Raw genomic sequence first — 17,962 nt, 5'->3', positions numbered from 1 at the left:
TTCTGTCAAGAGCAACCTGAAACAGTTTCTCATCTGTTTTGGTCGTGTAAATTTACGTGTAAATTCTGGAAGGATTTCCACAAGTTTATTACTGACTCTGTTCTCCCTAATCTTCAACTGTACTATAAGGATGTTATCTTTGGCTATTATAATTTTAAAGACAAGGACAATGATGCTTTCTTCTTTATAAATTTGGTTTTATTTTTGGCAAAATTTCATATACACAAAAGCAAAGTCCTCGGCAGAAAGCCTGAACTTCTTGTATTAAAAATGGAACTTGCACAATATATAAGGACAATCTCCTCATCAAAAAACACGAAGGCTCTCAAGACTGTTAACATCTGTAACCGATTGAAACTGCTAACTTGATTTTGGCTCTTGCAAACTTTTGTTTATTTATGTTCCCCTTGATTTATTTTATTTTTTGTACTCACTTTTGTCTCACTGTCTTTGTCACTCTTTCTGTTCCTCATTGTACTACCACAATGTTATCTTTTATGTGATCCCTGTTTTACTTGACTGTATGTCTATAATCTGATAAATAAAGTTTAAAAAAAAAAAAAACTTACGAAGTCACAGTCAAGCTAGCCGCCCCGCCAGCCGCACCTAAAATGTGGTTGCACTACTCTTACGCATATTACGGTATAGGTGCCGACTGGCTTAGAAACGAAGTGTTTTCTGTCCTCACACTATTTTACTTCACAATCCACTCCCAGTTTTGGTTTATCTCCACTTTCCCCCCTGTGATCCACAGCCCAAATTACCGTATGATTCAGAGAAAATTAACAATAAAATTTGCCCAATTTACTCTACTGTACTCTTAATATTCTCATTTTTGAGCTCAGATTACAGGAAAACTGTAAGAGGTGACACAGATATTTCACTGGATTATGACTCTGGGTGACCCCCACTCTTCACACTGTCATCCACAGCAAAAATTACTGTACGGTTTTTGAGAAAATTAACAATAAAATTTGCCCAATTTACTCTACTGTACTCTATATATTCTCATCTTTGAGCTCAGATTACAGGAAAACTATAAGAGGTGACGCAGATATCTCACTGGATTATGACTCTGGGTGACCCCCACTCTGCACCCTGTGATCCACAGCCAAATATACTGTACGGTTTTTGAGAAAATTCATAGCAAAATCTTCCCATTGTGCTTTACTGTACTCCACATATTAACATCTTTGAGCTCAGATTACAGGAAAACTGTAAGAGGTGACGCAGATATTTCACTGGATTATGACTCTGGGTGACCCCCACTCTTCACACTGTCATCCACAGCCAAATTTACTGTACGGTTTTTGAGAAAATTGATATATTTTTTGGGTTTTTTTTTATTTCAGATGGTCAAAGTAGTAATGGAAGCATTCCCAAATAAACCAGAAATGACATTTTTGACGACAAAAAAAGAGATGGCCCAGGCACGAAGGACATCTGCACAGACAATACTTGAGGCCTCCGGTGTGTAATATCTTCTTCAAATGGACATATTTATTTGTGTCAAACTGATGAACACTAACACACACACACACACACACACACACACACACACACACACACACACACACATATATATATAATTGTTTTATGTTATCTACAACAAAGTATTTGACTCTGTGTCTTAAAGATTGTAATTGATTAAAACATAGAATTATTTACTTAATGTGTTTATGAAAGTTCATATGTTTTTGTTTACAGATCCAATGTGATAACCGCTGGTTCCATTCTGAATGCCTGGACATGACAAATGAACAGCTCAGCAGTGCTCAGAAGACAGAGTGGAAGTGTGTGCTTTGTGTAACCTAATTCCACATGCAGTGAAAGCTACTTGAATAATCTGCTTATAGTTGTTATTGGTGTTTTGAGGAACACATGTGTAAAACACAATGTGTATAACATTCTTGCTTTGTGCACGTACTTCAAGTATTTCCTTTTTGATTTTTGGGGTTGATTTGTGTGATGACAGATAATGAATAACAATATATCTAAACTGTGTAGTAGTAATATGAGAAATCAGTAATCTGAGAAATGTAATTTCTCACCCTGACCGGTTGAGGCAGATGGCCCCGCCCCTCCCTGAGCCTGGTTCTGCCGGTGGTTTCTTCCTGTTAAAAGGGAGTTTTTCCTTCCCACTGTTGCTCATAGGGGGTCATATGATTGTTGGGTTTTTCTCTGTATGTATTATTGTAAGGTTTAACTTATTATGTAAGTGCCTTAAGGTGACTATTGTTGTGATTAAGCACTGAATAAATAATGTCTTAAACTAAAGTTGCTACTTGAGGTGGTGTGTGAATGACATTTTGAAAAATTTAAATTGTGTGTGGAAAGAAATTTCTTGTAGTTAAGCAAATACTTCAATGAACTCATTTTGTTTGGTAATGGAATAGGATTTAATTTTATCAGAAATCCATACAGTAATTGTTGCTGTGGATCACAGGGTGCAGAGTGGGGGTCACCCAAAGTCATAATCCAGTGAAATATCTGTGTCACCTCTTACAGTTTTCCTGTAATCTGAGCTCAAAGATGAGAATATATAGAGTATAGTACAGTAAATTGTGCAAAGTTTACTATCAATTTTCTGGAAATCCATACAGTAATTTTAGCTGTGGATCACAGGGTGAAGAGTGGAGATGGCCTTGATTCAGAATCCAGTGAAATATCTGTGTCACCTCTTACAGTTTTCCTGTAATCTGAGGTCAAAGATGAGGATATTAAAAGTACAGTAGAGTAAATTGTGCAAAGTTTACTATCAATTTTCTCAAAAACTGTACAGTAATTTTTGATGTGGATCACAGGGTGCATAGTGGGGGTCCCCCAGAGTCATAATCCAGTGAAATATCTGCGTCACCTCCTATAGTTTTCCTGTAATCTGAGCTCAAAGATGAGGACAATAAAAGTACAGTTGAGTAAATTGGGCAAATTTTATTGTTAATTTTCTCTGAATCATACAGTAATTTGGGCTGTGGATCATAGGGGGGAAAGTGGAGATACACTAAAACTGGGAGTGGATTGTGAAGTAAAATAGTGTCAGGACAGAAAACACTGCGTTTCTAAGCCAGTCTTCACCCATACCGTAATATACGTAAGAGTAGTGCAACCACATTTTAGGTGCGGCTGGCGGAGCGGCTAGCTTGACTGTGACTTCGTAAGTGAGGGCTCACTTGACCGCAGTTCGTAACAGCCGTATCCATTTGAGGGTGTGTTTACGCGTTTGTTCGGTGAGGATAACGCCATCCGTGAATACAGCAGGTCTGTCGCATGGTTGGAAATTTTCATTCCATCTTTTGCACATTTTCATTTTTAATTTTCATTCCACATGATGATGTTTCAAACATTTCAAAGCCTGGTATACTTGGCTTTTATTTGTGCAATACATATGCGCGTACAAAGCTTGTTTAGACATGCAAAGATGTTTACACATTCAACAAATATTTCACAAAATTCACTACATACATACAAACTCAATCCGGTGCTCTTTAATAAAATGTACACAATTGAAATGCTACTCTATAGGAATGTACTTCTACTTATGGGATGGAAAGGATAGTATAATCAGTGAGCAACAGTGATATTCACAGTACACATATTCACATTTCAGAGGACTTCGCTGTGCTGTTACTTTCACTGACTGTTATCTTTCCAGGGGCATCTGAAGATACGACTCTGTGGGCTTCTGAGTGAACTGTCGATGTTTTGTGCTGATACATTATTCGGAGTCCTACTGGAGCTCATATAGCAGATCCTGAACAGTCAGCGCCAGCTCCTGAAAGTTTGGTCTCTCCTCTGCTTTCTGAAAGGAACAGCAAAGGAAACCTCTAGGATTAGGGCCAATATTAAATGTCAACTCAACCGAGAGTTGCAATAAAATATGAAAATTCACTTACATCAAGCCAGCAGCTTGACATAATGCTGTAAACTCTTTCGTTGGCCAACTGGGGGCGAAAGAGGCGCAGGCCCCGGGACACCTGGTCCACTATTTCCGTGTTGTTGAGGCGCTCATAAGGAAGCCGTCCCAGAGTGTACACCTCCCACATTAAAACCCCTAATGGATTATATAAATGGTTAGAATTTAAAATCATTATGCTTTTATGCAATTTGAGCAAACAAAACAAAACAAAATATAAAGGTCAAAAATAGATATCAACAGAACAATAAAACATTACATGCATAAAAATATATATTTTTAAATGAAGGTATTAATGCATTAATTGTAATATAAATTCCCGATGTATGTATTTAGTTTTCCATTTAACTATTTAATTACAATTTTAAAGAATACTTTTGTTAGCACATTTATTTTCCCTATGTATTCACCAAAACTGTTTTTATACAGTAGAGTAATTATTAATTAACCTATTAAATCATTTGCACCTTTATTATTTTTAATACTGAAGTTTCTGTGTCCACTCACTTTGAAGTACATCAATAAAACAGTAAAAATATATACAGTATATTACTTACCATATGCCCAGATGTCAGACTTACTGCTGAATTTGCAGTAAAGAAGGACTTCGGGTGGCGACCAGCGGACAGGGAACTTTGAGCCAACCGAGCTTGTGTATTCATCATCTAAAACATACCTGGAAGGTTTGGAGGAAGAGGATTTTAATATTATGCTGATGATGTACCAGTGTGTCTTGTTCTTTTTGCAACTTATGTAAAGTGTTTTACCTTGATAGCCCAAAGTCAGTCACTTTGACAGTGCCATTTCCATCTACTAAACAGTTCCTGGCAGCCTGGAGATAAAACAAACAATGCTTTTGGTTCAGGAATAATCATTAAACCTTCAGCGTTATCTTTGGGTAGCAAACAGGATTTTTCTTTTTTAAGCTTTGACACAGTGGATCATTGTCTCTCACCAGGTCTCTGTGGATGTACTGGTGTGACTCGAGGTAGGCCATGCCCTCAGCGACATCTTTACACATCTCTAGCAGCTGGATGCTTGTTGGGTGCTGCTTCAGGCCCTCCTTGAGGTATGTGAGGAGGCAGCCGTTTGCAAGGTACTCGGTCACTATATAAATAGGCCTTTGTTTGGTGCACACGCCATAGAGCTGGACCAGGTTCTCATGGCGAAGCTTCCTTGTTTGAGCAAAAAGAAGAAGGAACTTAAGCACTGTGAGCTGGGTTTCCTCAAAGACATTATAGGAACTACCATTCCCAGTATGACAGATCAGTTTTATGAGTCTTGTGCACAAACAGACTCATCTTAGAGTGAGTTAGACATTCAGCAATTATCATTTAGTTGTGCTTACATCATGATTTTTGCTTCTTCTATGAAATCATCTTCTGACATGGAGCCCTCTTTAATCATTTTAATGGCCACATCATGCTGTCCCTGCCACTTCCCATACTTCACCACTCCAAATTGTCCAGATCCCAACTCCTTGATGAAGGTGAGGTAGCGTGGGTCAATCTCCCACACACCTACGTCAAACAAGAGAAAATAATTGTGCTCTTTTAGCATGTAACGACCTCATTAAAATAACTGCTTGACACGTTGTATATATCTTTTTAGCGCTGCTGCTGAGAGATAAATGAGATGCCACTCTTGGTTACCATAAACACTAGAAACATTTTTCCTTTTATCAAACTAAAAACCAGGTAATCAGGTGCACAGACAGAAAACCATTTTTAATCTTCTGATCTCATACTAGGCACAAAAGTGTAATAACTTTGCCAAATATACTAATAGCACAAAACACTGTTAAAACAATGATCAGTATCTTACATGTTAGCTTTTATACACTCTCTGAAAGCTGTTATAATAAAAAAGAATACATTCATAATCCAAGAAAGCAGGTGTAATTAAATTTCATCTGCAGTCATAATCTTACCATAACCAAGGCCTGCTGTGGATGGGGGCCGTGCCCGGTTAGATACGATGTGTTTCAGTCTGCTAACCATGCCTAGTGGGGAGATAACAAAGCCACATTACCTATTAAGATAGTCATTTTTGAAAAGATGACTGGAATATGAATTGCAAGAATGAACTAATTCATTGAGCTTTGACATGTGAGTGAAAGGGCTACAGAAGACGTTAAAAAAGAAAATAAAAAGCAACTGTAAATTTAAGTTAAATAAAGTGGAGATTAATAATAAAAAAAGAATAATTAAACCCACAAAATTTCCAATGGCCCCCTACCCCCCACTCAAACTTGCTTATGACTCATTTCCTTTTTCCTGTTACCGTAACCAAATTTGAAAATGAGTTTATTGTGTAACAAATACCACAGTATTAAAGCTGAGACTATGTATCCATAGGGCCCGGGCAGTTATACTGACCTGCTGCGTTGTGCTGGTGATAGTTGATGAGCTCTGCGATGGTGTTAAAATTATGCTTTTCTGCCAAGTAATACTGGCTCTGCTGGGTGGTGCAGATGTTATAATGTCGGCAGCTTCCAACAGCTTCCCTGTAGAGAGAAGAGTAACACGGGTGGATTTAGTTCGCACGTTTTCACTGGAACCACCGAACAGGAATGATTTATCATATATGCATAATTAGGTAAAATCTCCTCAGTGTTCTGAACAGGGTAGCTCAGTCTTGGAATTTAAAAAAAAGTACCGCAGACACATTAGGCCTAGTTTTGCATAAGTCATTTACATCTCTCTCCCTCTGTGGGCCACTGTTTCCTCTTTCATTACAAACAGTTCTTCTTTTCATGCGTTCACACATGACCGGAGCGAGTGGATACACTATATAAATGGTAGCAGTGTTTAACACCGCTAAGCTTACTCACCCGCCACCCCTTGTGAGCAGAGACACAGTGTATTTCCCAGCCTTGCTGGAGTCCCGCACCAAGAAGCCTCCATCTTTGTTCTGATTACAACAACATATTTCATAAGTTTTGACTTAAACACAGTCCGGAAACATATTTTTGGCAATGACAGTCATGGGTTTACCTCAGCCTTTAACAGTTTTTCTGCTTGACTACGGTTCATATTCTTGCAATACCAGCTGTCAATAAAAAAAATAAACAATTTTTAATTCTTCCTGAATGTTGTTGTATTAGTTCAACAATAAGAAATGAATTAGAGTGCAGATAAGGAACCAAGAATGAGTTAGGTTAAAAATAATAAAATGTATAACCATATGTGACATTAATACACCTATTTAGGGGCAAAGCAATAACACTGATACTCACTCGAATCTTTCTAGCCCATCTTCAGCTTCTACAACATAATTGCTTGGTATATAACCCTCTTTTCTGGAAAAGAAAAGAACATTAACAGATGGCACATGCAAAACGTGAACTTCTTCTTAACACCAGCAGATTCTAACTTTTACAAATCATTCAAGTGAATCGTATATTATATAAATTCATTTCTACTTGTTATGCAAAATTTATGAACTAACGAGCCGTGTAGCCCCGGAAGCCACTTTTTGAACGTTCTCTTATATAAATGATCTTTAATCTGTGTGCTTCAAAATCATCACTGATTATCTGTCTTCCTCATTATAATGCTTGCAGTTGGTTTACTTTAGCCTCCACTGTAAGTTTCCAGAGTAAACTGATTGCGCTTGATTTTTGATTTGTCTGATGGGCTACGTGCTCTTCTTACGAGACATCTTTGGGTCACCTCTAGTCAGCTTACCCATATTTGTCTCGAGCTCTCCACCAGTTTGCATCGGACTTTTCCAGGATGGTGTACTCCTCATCCTTCCTTAGCTCCAGGTCTTGTGGTGTCATGGGTGTGTAACTGTACTCAGCTACAACAGTCATGCCTGCAGAGGACGCTGGTGGGTCAGGAGGCTGTGGAGGTAAAGGACGAGTAGGCTTTTTCTGGAAAAAAAAAAAGATAGCTTTTTGTCATATAGAAGAAAACAGTGTGTACTTGGTGAATGTTCATCTCATAGTCCTAGGTCTATACCTCTGCTGGGGTTGGAGGAAGCGGCTTCCTTGTTGACCTTCGAGATAGCTGTGATGTCACTCCTATGAAGGCATTATTAGATATATCAATTTAAAAGTTTAGGACCTGATCATTTTAGACTTTAAACTAAGGGGAGTCTAATTCTCACCATTCTTACTATCAAGCACTTTGCAACCCATGGCCTGTTTAACTTCCTGGTGGCAGCACAACCACACCCCATCAACCCAGAAGCATGGATGGTACTTCTGCGTCAGATCGCTGTTGAAGCGCACCACTGTACACGTATACGGCCACAGAGTTTTTCAGATACACAAGATATGGTCATGTTCATGAAAGATGATACGAGATACGGTGACGAAATGCGAGAATAGACATGCACACTTACATTCTTTGAGCTTCTTTATCCACGCAACCCGGGTGTCTTCAGTCTTAGAAAATATATACAGTGGCCCTTCATCATAAATGACCTGTGGAAAAATCCACAGCGGAGCAAGACGGCAATTTTCAGTATTTTTTTTCTTTATTTTTTTCAAGTTTGGTATTGCAGAATAGATTGCTGCAAGTGTGGCAAAAGTCTCTTCAAATGCGTTAGCGGAAATTCAACACATGAACCCACGAAGTGTTACTTTGCTTTTTCTTTAATTAAGACATGTTTAGCTTGAACTTTTACTATTTATGGCAACATTGGCACTAAAAGCCCCTAGCTCATCTGAGTGTGAGAGGAAGTTTCACTTCTTAACAATTAACTTTCACAGTGTTAACTATTGGAGCACCGAACAGTCCTTGGAGAGCCTCACTCATGCTGCTGTGTGCTGCTCGTACGTGTTTTTTTTAATAGAAAGTGTTTGTTGTTCTTTTTCTGCAGCTCTATTCTTATATAATCTTCCTGTTACGTGTTCTGGCCCGAAGCTAAACAGCAGTGAAAGCAAGCAAAGTGTATATTTTATATAAAGTTTAATCGGGTACAAAGCATTTGCATTTGACTCTTGTTTATAACTTCAGTAATGAAAATTGGATTGAAAAATATCTACCTGGAATGGATACATGCGCTCTTGTGGGGCATTGGGCTCTGGCTGGACTATCTCTACACACTTGATCTTCTCTAGGTCAACTGACCCTTTCAGACCTTTTCGCTTCTGCTTAACAGAAGAGGAAACAGTCAGGTAAGTCCAGGATAAAGAGCCAAGTGTTTATTTGGTGGCCCAAGGTTGCCAGCCAACATTAATATGAAACGAACCTTTCTTCAGTTCTATATACATACCATTTTGTCTGTGTCAAAGTCATAGTAGGATATTTTTTCTGCTGTGAGAACAAACATTCTCTCTTTGTAGTTTAAAGGTGAGGTCTTCTTCTTCTGTTGAGATCTTTTAATGAAGACTTCTTCCAGTATAGAGTCTGACATGATTCATTCAGGATTCAGCTGCACTGGAACAAGTGACAAATGGATACGTTTAAAAAGAGTAATCATGGCGTAACACAATGCTTCTCCACTAAACAGCATGTTCACACCCCGACTACAACAGCATCTGTAATTCTGCTGAGAGCTGTGACTGGCTCAGCATTATGACAAAGCCTCAAGTTTTGCTGAACTTTACACTTATTCAGTGTTTTCGTTTCCTTTGAAAAGCATTTTAAAGAATGTAATACCTACCCACTGTTCATAGAGTTGGAGCAGTGCCACTGCAACAGGTGAAAGTGGAGATCTGGAAAGAGATGAACAGGCATGCAGTGTTAGCGCATATCGCTGTGTGATTAGGTGTAGTTTGCATAAGCCCTGCTTTTCCTGACAGCAACATCCTCGGTTTCCAACATTTGCCTCTGTGGCACATCTGTTTCTCTTAGCTGTTACATCCTGGTCATCTGGATACAGTATTTAACTCCTCTTTGCCTTTGGAATGGATATCAAGTGCCTGATTTGTTGATCCAAAAACCTGGCTAAATACAGTAGTATAGTTCTTTCATTTTATATAACTATACAGTCTAGACATGATTCATTTTTTGTTTTACTTCTAAATAAAATTTGTTTGCTGGCAAACATATCATGTAATATATCACTCCTACTATCAGAAGGCTTCCTTCCCCTCGGGCACATTTATACATTTTACCACGCACATAAGATAAGTAGGCAAATGAAAAAGGCTCTCTTTTTGCTTTATGGCAGTGTAGTGTGTCTTGTTTGCAGCACCTCCTAACCACCAGCGCTGAAATGAAACTTGCACCTCCAAAACAAGACACATTGATAGAATCTGAGTGAAGGGGAGCATACAATAATTAATTGTTGTGGAAATTAGTAACATAGCGACATTAACAGCCTGATATTTTAGGGGAAATATAGCTAGCTGAAACTTAATTCAGTATAAATAGTACTGCAGTGACGGTACACGCAGAAAATCACGACAACTGATGAAAACAAAGCTGAAAGATATTGATGATAGGTTGGGAAGCAAAGGCTTCTTTGGTTCTGACCAATGCAGAACTAAAACTAAAATCTCACCAAATGACCAGAAGAAAAGCCAAGGTATTCCCGTCACCACATTGTTCTAAAAGTGCAACAAAAGTGCACCAATGTGGGGAAGTTATTTGTTACCGGTTACCGCTCAAATGTGAACTATCAAATTCTCAGACTCACCCTCGTTACACGGCCGAGCGCTCACTGTGTGTCAGTTTCTGTCAGATGTGTGCGCACTTCAACTCAGCCTATTTTCAGCTTAGTGAGAGAGAGAGAGAGAGAGAGAGAGAACTTCCTTCTATCATCTGAACTGTAACTGTGGCACTACGAGAAGCTTCTGTTGCTCTCTGCTAACAGGGAGTCTGACATTTCTTCACACTCGAGTGACACTACCTGCTGGTGTTGTTTGTGCCTTCATGAGCAGACAGAGGTGTTCCCTATTCTGTGAAACATTGTTTACTCATTCCTCATTTAACACGACCCGTCTTTTCTCACATCACTAACTCGAGTGAAGGTCAAAAAACTCTGAGGGCGCACGCCCAAAACTTTGATATGTGCCTCTAAATCAGTGAAGCCTTTTGACTGAAACTGTGCAGCTACCAATGCATCATGGCTACTCAGAGGAGATTATTTTTTTGCCTTTTCTGATGGGAGTTGACTCATGGTGGCTGACACAGACAAACTCATAGGGAAGTTGCATCAGTATTGCTTTGCAATATGAAGAGAGAAGAAACCCTGTGGCCTGCACCTCTTCTTACCTGACAGTATCTCTCTTTTAAATTTTGCTGTGCATGAGTTGGACATTTGAAAAGCATGTAATGTACCAGTTTTGGCAGGTTCCATTTGTAATTTTACTCTTCTGTGTGTGACCTAGACTATATAATCTAATACAGGCCAACTGTGTCACTACACCCTCTGTGTGAAAGGCAATTAAGTAGCAAATAAATCATTATAAATGGTCATTGTTGCATTTTTTTATTCTAAAGTGCACAAATTTTGACTGCATGATGTCTGATGTGAATGACACAGCAGACACAACCTTATCATGAAAGACTAATGTTAACAGGAACCTGTAAAGATGCTGTGTTTCCTGATGTTTCCTGGTAGATAAGTGCTATGTGCAATAAAATGCGTACTTGTGTATGTGTGTTTGCGTGTGTCTCTGTGTGAGCATACGTAACAAAGAAACAGACAGAGAGAAAAAAAGTGAGTAATGTCACAAGACTGATTCTAACCACAAAGAATACTCAGGCATATTAAAATACCACATAAGTTTAACATTGTGGTGACTTGTGAGAACTATTTGTCAGGATACGAGAATTTCCTATGATGCACACGTAAGTATTAAAAATGACAGTTCAATGCAAGATACCTGTCATGGAGAGTCAGTAACTGTGTGAAAGTACAACCTGATTAGCGATAGCGATTTGCTTTACATTTAACCAGTTTCTGCTACAAAGAAAGCACTTTGATGAACAGTGTCAGTGTGTGCACATAAAGGATTATCAGCACTCAGCACACAACAGTACGTTTATGTCCAGAAAACATTCAAAACTTTATACATCGTTAGACTTTAAGCTGAAAATGTCACTTGTGGATTCATAATTTCATTGGTTATTTCACAGGATTTGCATACAAACGAAATTACAGTGGGTTTCAGTTGAGTACTTGCACTAATCTATGCTACTTTTGGCCTCGGTCTTTCAGATGAAGTGTACTCAAAGGTTGCTTCTCTCATTTATAGTTCTATGAACAAAGTGCGACTAAAAATACTTCCTTTAGAAACAAGTGCTGCTTACCCAGATGTTGAAAAATGACACACATCAGACAACTGCAGATGCTGAAGCTTGAAGAGTGGCATGGACCTTTGCCTCAGTAGCTGGCTTTCCATAAAATGTGTGTTGGTCTGTGATGCAAGAAGCTTAAAACACACCCACAGAGAGGAATCGACAGGGCTTACTTCCCCTTTTTCTTGCTGCTAATTTTCATATCAGCCTTCTGGACAGTTTTGGTGATAAGTGGAAGCGGGCTAAACATTAATGCAAGGCCATATTTGGTTGTTACATATAGTTACACTGTAACCTGAGTGGATTTCTTAGTTTCTCACCTGCTTATTACGTTGTTAAAAGATATTTCAAAATGATAACTTCTGCAGGCATTAAAGCCTTTTCACTGTGAGTAAAATGTATAGCTTGTGTTTTAGTATATTACTGACCCACTGAGTTTTGTCAGGTTTATGCTGTGCACTCCATGGCTGTCACTCTCCTTAAAATTGGGGCCGTTTGCAGTCTTTTCATGGTTTTGGCTTCTTTGCATCTCCGGCCGCTAGGGGGCAGACCTGTCTACGGCTGAGGTCTATTGAAGGGGCGACTTTAAGAACTGCTTCCGGCCTCCTTCTTCCTCTTTCCCTCTGCATCGGGTTGCAGCCATGGTATGCTACCATTACACCTAAAACAAATCTATCTCAATCCTGCCGATTAAAGTACAATTTCTGTATTTGATACACCCGGTCATGTTGATAATGTTACAATGTGCGTAACGATGGCGGTATTGGCCATCTTTGGTATATTTAACGCTGTTATATTGATGGATGCTATCTTAGTGGCGAAACGCCACTGTTGGTTTTTCTACTCCAACCGGCCTTTCTGTCAGAAGCGAAAAACTAAACAAGCGAAACATCACAATCAATTAACAGCTACGTCAAAACGTGTTTTGCTTTGTAAAAAGTATTGGAGCGTCACTTGTTTACGCTGTTTTCATTAAAATAGCGATGCTAACGTGTTAGCTTGCCCCAACACTGCCGGCCACAGTTTAAATGATAAACTCGGTGCTTCTGTGTATTAAGTCAATTTCAAAAATGATTGAACAAAACTCTTTGATAGCTGTGCACTTGATTTTTCACAAGTGTTGTGAGTTTTATGGCTTGGGCCTGTTGGACGTGGCTAGCTAGTCCGCGTTGTGGTATTTTGTGTATACTGCACGTCTGCTCAAATGTTATTCTCTGTGTTGTGCAGGTGAACGTCCCGAAAACCCGCAGGACCTTCTGCAAGAAGTGCAAGAAGCACCAGCCCCACAAAGTTACCCAGTACAAGAAGGGGAAGGATTCTCTTTATGTACAGGGTAAATATGTTTGTCCTGTATTTAAGGGATGCACTGGTGTCTAAAGTCAAAAAAAGTGTCTGTATATAAAACATTGACCTGTGATCTGTCAAAAACATCTTTTTTAAGTGATATCAAGTCACTATGAGCCAGGAAGAACGTTCCTGTCGCAAAATACAAGCAGTTAAAAGTTTATTTTTCAGTAATTTGATCAAGATTTTAGAGCAAATTGCACCAAATTTAACAGCATTTCCATAAATATATTTTAAGTAGCCAAAAAAGACTGGATTGGGGCAGGGATAGCTCAGTAGGTAGAGTGGTTGCCCCATGATCGGAAGGTCGGGGGTTCGATTCCCCTTAACAGCTACCCTGAGGTACCCCTGAGCAAGGTACCGTCCCTACACACTGCTCCCCGGGCGCCCAATGGCTGCCCACTGCTTCACTGAGTGAATGGGTTAAATGCAGAGAGCAATTTCCCCACGGGGCTCAATAAAGTACAATAATGTACACACTTTCTTCTTCTTCTTCTTGATGACGTGGATGGATTCTTGTAAAACAGGTCATTTCTTTATTTTATATATAACTCAGTAAATTCTGCTTACTACATCTACTAATACAAACAAAGATATACACAAAGTCACACGAGCATCAGCAGTAAATTTTTAGCACGACACTGGCCTCATCTATGGCATTATCTGATTATTTGTCGTCACATATTTTGATAAATCAATAGATTAGTGTCTTAGCACTTAATATATCTACAATCTTTTTCCTATCACAGAAGGGAAATTGTAAGATGTCTGCAAATATGGGCCAATATTTTGTTTTGAACCCATAATGCATCAGTGCATCCTTGCTTTATTTTATTAATTGTTCAAGTATGTGTTGACTAAACTAAATGTTTTTCAGGTAAGAGGAGATACGACAGAAAGCAGAGTGGGTATGGCGGTCAGTCTAAGCCGATTTTCCGAAAAAAGGTAACCATGGCTTTCTCATTCAGTGCTGTAATAAAAGTATGTCCTTTTCCAGATTTATATTTTTCTGCTAATTTTGTCACACTTTAAAGTTTGAGATCATCATCATACTAATTGTTTATATTATAAAAAAAATAACCTAAGTAAATAGAAAGCACAGTTTTTACTTTGCCCTGTGTGAAATCATGATTTAAGTGTAATTAGCCACATTTTTTGGGTAGTTGAGTAAAATTTCAATAGCCTCTCCCAGGCCTGAATACTGCCATATCTGTTGATATGAAGAAGTCACTTACTTCAATGTGTTGTACAGGTTTTAAGTTTTTAAAAAATATCAAAAAGCGGCACATCACGCCACAATCTAAAGGAATTAAGAAACGATGACAAACAAGACATTGATGTTATTAGTATGAAAAGGGTTGCAATGCTGTTCTCTGGCTTTGGAAACATGGAGAGAGCCATGGTCCACAAATGGAGAAAACTTGTGGGCAGTAACGAACCTTCTCAGGAGTGACTAGCCTATCCAAATTACTCTTAACAGCACATCTATGGCTCATCTCGGAGGTCGCAAAAGATCTAAAGAACTTGCCTCAGTTAAGATCAGAGTTCATGATTCAACAGTGGGGAGAGAGTTGACAAAAATGGCGTCCATGGGAGAGTTTCAAGGTGCAAACCATTACTGACCAAATAGTTTCACTTTCGCCCACCCTCCCCCTCCAAGACAGAAATATTCTGTGGACTGTCGAGAAGAGTTGAAATTTCTGGAAAATGTAAGTAGTGTTACATCTGGCACAAAACTAAAAGCATTTGATAAAATATACCAATCGAACATGGTGGCAGACGTGTGATGGTCAGAGGCTGTTTTGCCGCTCTGATTGATGGATCTATGACTTCTGCTCTCTGCCAGAAAATCCTAAAGTGTCCAGCCATCTGTTTGTGCTTTTATCTGCAAGTGCCCTCGGGTTATGCTGCAGGACTGATCCAAAACGCAACAGCAAGCCCTACTCAGATTATCTTTATCTAGTGTTAAAATGCTAAGGTGTGACAAATTCACAGGAAAAATGATCATGAAAAGGGTAAATACTATCTCACAGCATTGTACTGTTGGATTGATCGTGTTGAGATATATGTGAGGGGAAATGACACTCGCTGAAATACTGTCAAACAGGCTAAGACTACAAAGAAGATTGTGTTGAGGCTCGAGTGTGTGGAGCCCAACTGCAGATCCAAGAGAATGCTGGCCATCAAGAGATGTAAGCACTTCGAGTTGGGTGGTGACAAGAAGAGAAAGGTAAGACTCACATATGTCCCTGGTATTGTAAAGATTGAAGTTAACTATTCTTTACAACATATTCTTTATATTAACTTTATTTCAGTAGTACTTTTCATAGTGGGTTTAATCTCGGCTAAAGCTACAGTTTGGTGTCAGAATCATCCCACAGAAATCTGTCATTAAAAATATTCTGACTTCTTATATTTGTAGGTAATTATTTTGTTACACATTTAATAACCTCATGTTCATAACCCACTATTAGTTTTTCATGCGACATATTGACATCTTTTATGTTAATTATGATAAATTATGGAACCAACACGGTGACAGCTATAAAAATGCACATTTTGCATATCAGCTGTTTTTTCACTTAAACATGGATTTCCTGTTTGGAAAAAATAGTTTGCATAAAGCTGTTGTTACACATGCACACTAGCTTTGCACGCTAAAGATGGATATTGCAAGATATTCAAAGAAGGTGCACGAGAATGCAAACGTTGGATGCAGTTTGATCGGATATGTAATTATCTTGAGCCTATTCGCTCTCTAGTCGTCCCATTTCCTGTCAGAATTATTTGTTCTGGCAATTGTTTAATTCTTCAGATGTACATATAAAAATATGGATTTTAGAGTATTTGTCGGCGCTTCTGCCTAGGCAACACTCTTCAAGAGGTGGAAAAATACCCCAACAGTTTTTTCCAGTAGTGTGAAAGCGTCTGACACGAGCTCTGTGTGTTAGACGAGGGAAAGGGCCAACCCTGACCATGTCCGACTCGATTCTGCCCACCCTTTTCTGATGTAATTAGTGAGAAACCGCTTTTGAAATTGAGTTGTGAAAGAGGCATGTGTCTGCATGTATGAACGCATTTCACATGCTATAGCACCAGAATTGCATTAGGAAATGTTTGTTTGCTACACTTGATAAATGTGCAGCCCAGCTTGGATTTTAACTGGAGCATATTTCGCTTTCAGTGACAGATTGTTTTTCTTTTTGTTGTCGTTTTTTGTGGTTAGTGGTAAATTGTATTTGTTTTGATGAGATGGTGACTCAGGGCTGGCTGTTGATTTATTGTGGTGGTTAAAATACGATGCATGAGTTGATCTCAATATATATACTGTCAATACAGTTATTAGTTTTTATTTATTTTTACAAGGTTTGCTGTTGAGCTTGTCGTCTTTGTTTTTTCTTCCTTCAATAGAAGCTCTAATACATGATTCTCAAATTCATGATTGGCTACCTTTTATTTCAATTTCAAATCTGACATCTGACCCACGTTAAACTCATGGACTGAACATACACACACCCACAATGGACAACTGTACCCTCAAACACAATAATAACATGGACTGAACCACCACTCACAACCACTAGCACTTTATATAGCCTCTGTAGAAACTATCTACACCCTCACTTATCTTAACTGCACTACTGTATAGCTCTGTGTAAATAATCATTCTGTACATTCGATAATCTTTAATCCTACAACTGTTTACAACTTGCATAGTTCCCATTTCTGTATAGCTGTATATCTCAGATTCTGTAAAGTTATTTATTTCATATTCTGTATAGTTTTTCATATTTATATCCTGTTCATATCCTGTACATAGCTTGTACTCACTACAGCCTGTACATACTTATAGTTATAGAATATTCACAACATACTTCATACCGTATACATTATAACATACCATAATAGACCCATTTCTGTAATATACTCACATATCTATACTATTGCTAATATATATTGTAATATATCTATATCACTAAAGCACTTCTGGATGGATGCAAACTGCATTTCGTTGCCCTGTACCTGTGCATGTGCAATGACAATAAAGTTGAATTCTATTCTATTCCAATTCTAAATCACAACAACAGTTGCCTCAAGGTGATTTGGCTCCTGTGTCCCCCCATAACTCAGTATTCATGTGTTGGGTTACCTCATTAATCAGACTTTACTCTATTTAAAAGCTTCTGTCTTCCTCATCAACAGCACAAAAGTTAAGTCCTATCCACTCTGTATGCATATGTGGCAGGACTTTACAACAGGCTGGTAAAGCTGATGAATGTGAAGATACTGGGTTTTATTTAGTCTTATTCAACTACAGTACAAAAGTCAGAATTTAATTATAAATTCATGGCAGTCACCACTGTAAAGTAATGCAAATATAAGTTGCACATTCTCACAAATGTTTCCCTCTGTTTTCTTACAGGGCCAGGTCATCCAGTTCTAAACTGTGGTCCAGTCATATGGATGAAGTTGTCACTATTTTCAATAAATGGATCCAAACATA

The 17,962-nt window shown here is 38.6% G+C and overlaps 2 protein-coding genes across 6 annotated transcripts; one reads left to right on the top strand and one right to left on the bottom strand.

Moving 5' to 3' along the window:
* Positions 1-3,291: 3,291 nt before the first annotated feature.
* Positions 3,292-12,236, bottom strand: btk (Bruton agammaglobulinemia tyrosine kinase). 5 transcript variants are annotated; one of them, XM_082557725.1, is made up of 20 exons: positions 12,127-12,235; positions 10,508-10,585; positions 9,530-9,581; positions 9,140-9,303; positions 8,910-9,017; positions 8,264-8,345; positions 8,027-8,152; positions 7,879-7,940; positions 7,603-7,790; positions 7,152-7,214; positions 6,910-6,964; positions 6,747-6,826; positions 6,292-6,419; positions 5,844-5,915; positions 5,262-5,433; positions 4,869-5,088; positions 4,681-4,745; positions 4,471-4,589; positions 3,894-4,051; positions 3,292-3,799 (listed from the first exon to the last, which is right to left on the bottom strand). In XM_082557725.1, the coding sequence occupies exons 4-20, from the start codon at positions 9,278-9,280 to the stop codon at positions 3,728-3,730; spliced, it is 1,911 nt and encodes a 636-aa protein (XP_082413851.1). In that variant the 5' UTR covers positions 9,281-9,303; positions 9,530-9,581; positions 10,508-10,585; positions 12,127-12,235; the 3' UTR covers positions 3,292-3,727. The 5 variants fall into 5 exon arrangements, with proteins under 5 accessions (XP_082413851.1, XP_082413852.1, XP_082413850.1 ...); XM_082557726.1 differs by having other exon boundaries at positions 9,140-9,298; XM_082557724.1 differs by lacking the exon at positions 10,508-10,585 and having other exon boundaries at positions 12,127-12,236.
* A 415-nt stretch (positions 12,237-12,651) lies between these two features.
* Positions 12,652-17,962, top strand: rpl36a (ribosomal protein L36A). The gene is made up of 5 exons (XM_082557815.1): positions 12,652-12,758; positions 13,342-13,447; positions 14,336-14,403; positions 15,566-15,688; positions 17,882-17,962. The coding sequence occupies exons 1-5, from the start codon at positions 12,756-12,758 to the stop codon at positions 17,900-17,902; spliced, it is 321 nt and encodes a 106-aa protein (XP_082413941.1). The 5' UTR covers positions 12,652-12,755; the 3' UTR covers positions 17,903-17,962.

Source organism: Aulonocara stuartgranti (assembly GCF_965226115.1).
Source record: "Aulonocara stuartgranti genome assembly, chromosome: 2".
In the NCBI taxonomy this organism is placed as follows: domain Eukaryota; kingdom Metazoa; phylum Chordata; class Actinopteri; order Cichliformes; family Cichlidae; genus Aulonocara; species Aulonocara stuartgranti.
The sequence above is the reverse complement of the archived record's forward strand: the minus strand, read 5'-3'. Positions and strand labels throughout refer to the sequence as shown.